The 9,237-nt window shown below is 33.1% G+C and overlaps 1 protein-coding gene across 1 annotated transcript; it reads right to left on the bottom strand.

The window, feature by feature from the left end:
• Positions 1–3,523: 3,523 nt before the first annotated feature.
• On the bottom strand, positions 3,524–8,847 carry LOC107763343 (RING-H2 finger protein ATL20). Its single transcript, XM_016581818.2, has 3 exons — positions 8,115–8,847; positions 7,052–7,374; positions 3,524–4,361 (listed from the first exon to the last, which is right to left on the bottom strand). Exons 1-3 carry the CDS (start codon positions 8,498–8,500, stop codon positions 3,907–3,909), a joined length of 1,164 nt encoding a protein of 387 aa, XP_016437304.1. The 5' UTR covers positions 8,501–8,847; the 3' UTR covers positions 3,524–3,906.
• Positions 8,848–9,237: the final 390 nt, after the last annotated feature.

The raw sequence follows: 9,237 nt of genomic DNA, 5'->3' as shown, positions 1-9,237 counted from the left end.
CTGCTTCTTGGAAGTCAGGATATAAGTCAACATGTGGTTCAAAATGTTCTGGAGAAATTGTAGCTGCAACACATAGTAAAAAAATGATTAGTATAATTTAATAATGCTGTCTTGAAATTTGTAGATATGTATGCAGGAATTTTGTAGATACCTGTATTACTTGTGCTTCCATGCAGTTGATCACCAGCATTGAACTGGAATTGCTGGTTGTTATCTCCTTGATGTTGGTAATTATTTTTTGTTGAACTACCAGCAAACTACAATTTTGGGGAATATTTGAGACTACTTTATTCATATGTCTTAATTAGTCTTAGTACAAAATTATATGTAAATTCTTACCTTTGACTCATCCAAATCAAACCTCTTATTTATCACATTCATAACACCCTTCAAAGATTGATCTATGAACTCTCGAAGGCTTGAGAGTTCCTCAAAAACATCCTTCCTATAGGCATCTAACTTTACATCAACCTAAAAATTAAATATATAATTAGTTGGTAATCTTATTCTAACTGCTACAGTTACACTACAATTCAACAAACTATAATTGTTATAGATTTATACCACAAATTAACTACAATGTATAACATACTATAATTGTTATGTAATGAAGTCAAAATGTAGCAAATTATGTCATTATATTGTAGTTATTCATAATACCTGCACAATCCCCTTTTCCAACTTCATGAGCTTGCTACTGACAGATTCAATGTCCTCTTGACAATCTGTATATTTGGGTTCAAATGATGGAGAAGCAGCAGTTGGGACATGTGATGGTTGAGCACCATGTTCATCTTCATATTGAATCTTGTCTGGCAGATTAAGCACTCCAAGCTCTTCTCCAGATTCAATCATGTTTGTGAACTGAATGATGAAAATAACAGTTAATTCAAGTGACAAAAAAAATGTAGATTCAATGTAGTTATTATGAATGTAATTGTAGCATCATACAAAAGTGGGAAAAAATACCTTGATCCACTCAGGCTTGATCATCTTCTCTTCAATTGCAGTTAACCAAATCTGCCCCTTTGTAGCTGACCATCTTAAAATGCAAGGTATAGATTCAGAACATCTCGTAGCAAGCTCGGTGCTGACGGACGAGCAACACTCATATAGCCACACTTGCAAGGCTAATGAGCATCCCCGTATCAGATAAGAATGTACATGGGGATTAAGACGATGTCGTACAGATTCAATAACCTGCTTGAAGGATTTGATACCCCATGGGTATGACTCAAAATTACCAGACTCTATTAGAAAGAACATAAACTTGTCTATGAAAGTTACATTGTCTTTATCAGAAGGACAAACAAAAAATTCCAACATATAAAGAATGCACAACTTCACCGCATCCACATCGTTTGCCCATGCTTTATTAGTCACTACTTTTTTCAAATGCCATTTCTCAACCCTTTCTTTGTTCGGAAAATATGTATTCATTAAAGGGCTAACATAGGTGGAAGTGTAACCATAGTCTGAAAACTTATTCACACAATTAAGACCAGTTATCAACCCAAATTCTCTCAAGGAAAAATTCAATTTTTCACCCTTAAATAGTACTGAAAAATATGAGTCAGTAGACTTTGTCAATTCATACTTCATCAGAAGATGAAGTGTTTGGTTTTGCATACAGATTTTGGGGAGACCTAATAAGTAACCAAAACAAGTTTTTCTGAAAACCCTTAAAGCATTCGGAGAGAGTAAAGCTTGTATCTGGCTAGGTATGCTAGGATCACACAAACTGTGGAATCTAAGCACACCATAATCAATATTTTGTTGTGCAAAGTAAGGACCATTCTGTAGAAAATATAAAATTAATGAACATTAGTAGTTTGCATAAAAAGGAAACAGTAATATCTACATATAACTACATGACAAATACAAAATATAACTAGAAGAAGAATAACCTACCCACACCTATAACTACAAAACAATAACAGAAGAACAATGCACGTGTAAACATTATCTACAGAATGTAACAGTTACTTCAAGCATGTCACATAAATGTAGATTAACTGTAGTTAGAATGAAATTAAATATATGAGCTATACAGGCTACAATAAAAAATAACATATCTACAATTTAACCATCAGACTACACATCAACTACAAACTAACTACATTTATACACTGTCTAAGAGTCACAGTTCCAATTAAACTACAAAATTGAGACAAAGAATCTACAAAATTAGGACAACACCACATTTTACCAAAATACACTTGAACAATCAAAGAAGAACAATGCACTTGTAAACATTATCTACAGAATGTAACAGTTACTTCAATTAACTCACAACATGTAGATAAATTGTATTTAGAATGAAGTTAAATGTAGCAGCAATACAGGTTGCAATGAAAAATACCATCTCTACAATTTAACGATCAGACTACAAATCAACTACAAACTAACTACAGTATACACTGTCTAATAATCACAGTTCCATTAAACCTACAAAATTGTGAAAAATAATCTACAAAATTAGGACAATACCACATTTGGCCAAAAAACACTTGAACACTAAATTAACACTTGAACAACAGATTTTTACAACGAAAATCAAACTACAAAACAGTGAGGAAACATAAATAGTGTTTACCTTTATTGAAATTTTTTCCTTAACCAATTTTGGTACTTTTTTTGAGGGTTTCTTCTTCTTTGGTTTTGATGAAGAAGGAGAGACCTTGTGTTTTTTCACAGATTGAACTTTGGAGAATCATCTACAAAATCGTCATCTACACTCAACTCTTTTCCCTTGCGTTTCAGTTGATTGTCGACTAGTTTATCAACTCCACCAACATCAATATCGTGCAAATACTTGCTTCTTATTTCCGCACGAATTTGTCTAGGAGATGAAACAACAGTAATTTGTTCACTTGCATGCGTCGTTTGTGGGTTTTTTGGTGGTGATTTTGGTGTTAAAACACCCAAATCAAAGGTTGGAATATCAGCTAATATAGCTTTTGATGATTTTTTTTGGGGAGTGTTGGTTTTTTTCATGATTTAGGAGTTGAAGACAAAGATGAAAGTGAATTCAAATCGTGGGGATACTATCAACTGAAGGTAATTAAGTGGAGAAGAAAGTGATGGTAATTGTGGGTGAGAAGAGATTGTACGAGAATGGAGGAAAAACTGAAGGTAAATCGTGGGGGTGGGGAACTGAAGGTAAATCGTAGGGGGTGTGGGGGGTGGGAGGAGAGAGGGGCGGGTAAACCAAATAACGTGAAGATACAGTCCTATAATTATGCCTAATAAAAATGAACCCTTAATTATATCCCTAATTTGAATTATGGTATAGAAATGGTAATTTGATATGCTTAAATGTAATAAACACAAACCTTAAACATTGAGGGTAATAAGTTTTGATATATAGTATAGATAGGTAAAAATCCCTAAATTAAAAATAACAGGTAGAGATATAATATATGCATAACTTATGTATTATATGAGTATAATTGTGTATAATCAATATATAATCTATATATATGGTTAAATAAATAAATATGACCGACTAAATGTGTAAAGATCCCTAGAACATAATCATCCATTTTTATATCGAGTTTCAACCCTATAATTCAGGACAAGTGATATGTATACTAAAAGTTTTTTTTTCTTTTTTTTTCTGAAAAAACGTAATTGTCCCCTCTCCTTTCCCTTTCATTTCCTTTCCCTTTCTAAAAAAAAAAAAACAATGCCAAAAAGAATTCTATCCTACACGCTTTATTTTCTTTCCATTTACAGTACCTCGAGATCACAACTTATATACAACAAGAATTCCCTATGAAAGACATTAAAATCAGAACAACTCGATGCATTAAGTTTCCGCTATGTGCAGGATTCGAGGAAAGGCCGTACTACAAGCTGCATTTCCGACATTAAAAATCAGGGCAAAATAGAGTTTTGTGACGTCTATGGAGAAGATGAGACCAAAGAAGTTGATGATGAGCAAGGATGTAAAGAACCATCTGGCGTATTTCGACATAAGGGGCAAGTAGCATTGAGCTTAAGCCATTCATCTATGCATTCAGCATGAAAATAATGGTTGCATTCTGGTATGGTTCTTAACGTTTCTTTAGGCTGATAATCCGATAAACATATCGGACAAGTGCCATCGTTGGGGTTAGGAAGGCGCTTGCTCTCCCCGAGCACGATCTTGGGATAGGAATCGATGGTTGCCCTGTTAAGACCTGTCGTTGCGATTGCTGATTGTAGATTAATGGTGGTAGGGAGATCAGAGTTCAAATCACGGCGGAGGGTATAAACCTTGATCTTACCAAAAGCAAAGCTTATTAATCCTAATAAGCATACAAAACCTGGTACTCCAACTCCAATTATAATGCCATATTTGGCACCCCTGGGTAATCCTGCACAAAGAATACTAACGATTGTTAAAACCATGAGTTTTCACAACGGTCGAAGGATCCAATATTCAATTAATTACCTAAACGTTAATCCGAATTAGTTATGATTAATTGTATGAATCTTGTATATCTACCTCACTTTATTTGAGATGGCCATTAAAGTAAAGAAATCTATTAGTAATCATCATATATCAATCATTCACGGTAAAAGTCAATTTTTTCTTGGAACTGATTTTTTATATTATATTTTACCTCTCTATAACAATTTTTTAGCTATGAAAGCAATATTCATCTTTATAACAATACGCTTTTTGTAAAATTGCCCCTATATAACATCCATGTGGAATCTTTGATAAGATCACCAATAATAAGTTTATATTTTTTTACCTCAACTTATTGCTACTTGGACTGAAATAGAAGATTCCAACTGTTAACCTCTTAGATTCCCCTCAAGGAAAAGCTATTAGATAGTTTTTTGGTGAAAGTTTAGACATCTTCACTAATCAAGCGTTATATTGCTAGCAAGAGACTGAAATCTATGGAACAAGCTACAATTACGGAATGTTTCCATTAATCTTCAAATAATTTAATTTTCTAGTAGCTTTTAAATGTATTATTTAGAGGTTAAATCTTTATACATTTAGTTATGAATTTATTAAAAATATATTATATTTTTTTAATATTTAATTAGTAAAATTTTACATAGCTTTTGAGTATTTAAACAACAACAACAACGACCCAGTAAAATCCCACTAGTGGGGTCTGGGGAGGATAGTGTGTACGCAGACCTTACCCCTACCCCGAGGGAGTAGAAAGGTGGTATCCGAAAGACCCTCGGCTCAAGAAGACCTTTTGAGCATTTAAACTTGAATAATTTTCTTATCTTTTATATGTAATATTAAAAAAATTATTTTTTGGATAATTTGTTTATAACAACCAAAATATAGTTAAACGTCAAATGTTGTTATAGGTGTATACAGTCATTCATTACAAAAACCAAAAAACATCGGAACAAACAATGTTGTTATAAAGAGGTTTGACCGTAGTAGTCGTAGAAAAATCACAATTGTAGCATACAAGGAAGTGGCTTAGCTTTCACTGAAATGGCTGAACAATCATGGGAGAGTTAAGTTCAAATTCCGGTAAAGACAAAAGATTTAGGTGATTTCTTATCATCTCCCTAAATTTATCCAACACAACAATCTGTGTTGGTTGGAAATAGCAGGTACTGAATTTTTCCGTGAACTCCTGATTGACTGTTAGCTCTCTATAATGTGGCATGTTAGCTTTGAGGGGTCAATGAGAGTTTCCAGTTATAGCATGTTATGTGTGGTGGCATATGGATGGCTAAGACTTTTAACAATTTTGTGAAATCAGAGCCTCATACATGACTCAATCTCAATCAATAAACAGCCAAAAGCAAGTTACGACTTTCATTAGGTAAGCTACAATTATTTGACCCCACAGCCAAAATTGTCAAATTGCTTAATATTTCCTTTCCTCAACTATAAAATAGTATAGATGATGTAACATGGCATGAACATGGACCATTCAACACTATTGATAGGGACACTGGACAAGTGATATACTAACACATATGTAAGTTCAACAACCCCAACAAGAATCAATTTGAAAATTTTGGAAAGAGCTTTTGTTGAAAAAGGAGATCTAAATCAAAGCTAAATGATAGTAAAGTATTTGCATATCTTCATAAATAATTGATTCCAACACTTCCTTTATTGAAACTCTCTGGTACTCTTTTCAACACTTTCTGTTATCTTTTCAAGGTTTATTAAAATTCAATACTTAAAGGGGTTAAAAGAAAGATAGAAATTGGTCCTACGTTAAAGATGACATAAAAAAATTGATAACTATATGCACTGGCTGATTAATTTAGATTCGTGTTGCTGTGAATTTTTCCATAACTTAATTGATGAACAACCTACACACTCACACACATTTGCAAAACGTACAAACATTATTAAAAAATTAATTTTTTAAAAGGGTTAAAAGAAAGACAAAAACTGGACTCACATTAATGATGAATAACCTTTTTTAGTAACTTAATATTCACTCGTTGATTATTTCAGATTGGTGTTGCGTAAGATCTATTAAAAGGGAAGTGATCGCTACAGGGAATTTCTCCATAACTTAACTGACGAATAACCTACACTTGTCTAACGTACAAACATTCTAACATAAAGTACAATGCCCACATTACACAGAATGCTCCACCAAAAACATACTAACGGTAGAGGTGGCAAAATGACTAAAAGAAAATGGTTATCCACCCATATTATCTATTAAAAATGGGTTGGATAATGAACTTTTTAAAAACGGGTCGAATATGGATAAGAACCATATTATCCACTTAGAAAATGGTTAACTAAATGGATAACCAATTGATAACTAGTGTGTTTAACTTTTACATTTGTAAAGCCTCAAATTGGGGGTTCCTCAAGTTTGGGAGATTAGGAAGATCATATTCAAGAAACCATGAATAATATGGATCCATATTATCCGCTGGATAACTCGCTTTTTATCCGTCTCAAATACGGATCGGGTTCGAATAATTTATCCATTTTTTGAGTTACCCATTTTCGACCTGCTCATATCCGACCCGACCCGGCCGTTTTTCACCCCTAACTAACAGTAATAACAAATGCGACAGAAAGATTACTAAAAAAACATACCTTTAGAAGAAGGAAGATTAGAACAAGCAATATCAGATCCTGAATCACTCTTAAACCCACAAAGTTTCCCTTGATTTTCACAAATCCTACAACTGGGTTCACTCCAAGTTAGCACAAGACCCTCCATTGGAGACCAAAAGTTATCTTCCAATTGTAAAGGAACTGAAACCTTTGACATTAACTTGCAACCTGGTGGCTTTCCTTGTGCATACATATTTGGTGGCATAGCTAAAAACGCCTGATTTCTGCTCGAAAATCCCCGGCAAAATAAGAGAATCGCCACCGGATAATTTCCGTAATTTAACCAATCATCCGAAGTACACCTAACAACATAGGCGAATTCAGAATCTAAAGTCAGCAGTTTGAACTAAATGCATTGATATTTGTCTATTTTTAGTGAAAAGAAAAAGAAATTCTCAAAAGATGCAACTGAACCCGGTGTTTACTACAGAATTTAAAGTAAGTAAATTACAATATTATTGTATGAGCTTAACTAAAGCTTACAGTCCAGTGATACCAACAAAAGTCTCTCACACCGTGCAGAGCTGGATCCAGGATATAAACCTTATGGGTTCAACTTTTAAGGTTTTTAACATTGAACATATTATATTTTTAAAATTATGGATTCATATCTACTATTTTTGCAATTTTAATGAATTTTTACATATAAATTTTTACTCCGCGTCGAAAGTTATGGATTCAATTGAACCCGCCGACAGAATACTACATCCACCTCTGACACCGTGGCATATGTACAATTAACATTATTGGATCGGCTTAACCTAGTAGCTTTGATTTATGTATGAAAAAATCTACTAAATATATACAATTATAAAAATTTCGGATCCAGCAACTCAAATGATCAATGGTTTCAATAACATTTCGAACTCATAAACTTCAAATCTTCAATCCGCCTCTGCTCTCACACACAATAAGTGTGGATCCAATTCTCATTTATCCCCGTATTCCCAATCCCCTAATTTTATGAACTTAAAAAAAAAAAAAACGAACTGAAAGTAATGAATTCAGTTGAACAGTTGAGAAGTGCTAGATTTGTAATTACCTGACAATTGTGTAATTTCTTTGATGAGCAGCTCTGAAAGGAGAATTCGTGATATTGAAATTGATGAGTCTTTTGACAAGGCAGAAATCTGGATCATTAAGTATAATAGATTGTGTAGTATAATCAATATCTGTAACTAAAAAATCACCAGAAGGAAGTGTTAGAATTGTTTGACCTCTCTCATTACATGAAAGATCAAAACCGGGGTACCCACACCGGTCTGATTGCCGGTTTTTTAGCCGGAAAGGAAACCGGATTTCCGGTCCCCTACCCATTTCTGAACATACAGTTGGGTTACAGACATCAACAGAGTAAGCTGGAAAAAAATTAAGGAAGAAAAAGAAGATTATGGTGTTAATCATTAGCTTAAGCTCTGTGGTTTCCATTTTCTTTTACAAAAATGAGAAATTGGAAAGTGAGAATATGGGTATTTGAGAGGAGAATTGAACTGAGGGGGATTTGAATACTGTGGAAAATTGGAAATTTTAATGTTTAAAATTAAAATATTGAATTCTTTTTGAGTTTCTAGATGAATTCTGATTGTCCAAATTTGTAGTATGAAGTCAACTGCAATGAACTGAAATTACAAGCACTAATACTCAGTTGGAAATAAATAAATAAATAAATAAATAAGTAAATATAGAAATTGTAGCTCTAGTGGTCTGCAAAAGTTAAGAAATAGTATTCAACAACAACAACAAGTCTAAGCTCGTCAAAGATTCATAGTGAATTCAGAACTTTAACCATTTAACATTTCAAATGCTATATAATCTTCTTGAAAAAGTGGCTCTAATTCTGTTTTTTTTCTTCCAATGTTTTAATTATTCGATATTTCTAACGAGTGCATTTCTCATATGGTCACTAAACTAATAGAAATTGTGTATGAAAGTCACTTTACGTCATTATACTTTGCATATTGTAACTCAAAAGTCACTCAGCACTTTTAAGGCACTATTACACATTATTTTTCATTTTTTTTCTGGGCAACCATTTAAAAAATCAAAAAATCCATTTAAAACTTGACTCGACCATTCCATGACCCGATCGATTTTCTCTTGTTTTTGTTATAAAAAACGTAAATACTACTTTATTGTAGTGTATTATATTGGTTCTCAATATAGTT

This window comes from Nicotiana tabacum, chromosome 1, assembly GCF_000715075.1.
Source record: "Nicotiana tabacum cultivar K326 chromosome 1, ASM71507v2, whole genome shotgun sequence".
NCBI lineage: Eukaryota > Viridiplantae > Streptophyta > Magnoliopsida > Solanales > Solanaceae > Nicotiana > Nicotiana tabacum.
Note: the sequence above shows the minus strand (reverse complement) of the source record. Positions and strands in the feature narration are given on the sequence as shown.

Excerpts from the sequence above, each read along its gene's own strand:
- LOC107763343 (XM_016581818.2), bottom strand. The coding sequence starts at position 8,500 with ATGGAAACCACAGAGCTTAAGCTAATGATTAACACCATAATCTTCTTT. Across the intron at positions 7,375-8,114 it reads AGAAATTACACAATTGTCAG|GTGTACTTCGGATGATTGGT; the intron begins GTAATTACAAAT and ends CTATGTTGTTAG. Across the intron at positions 4,362-7,051 it reads TAATCTTCCTTCTTCTAAAG|GATTACCCAGGGGTGCCAAA; the intron begins GTATGTTTTTTT and ends TTCTTTGTGCAG.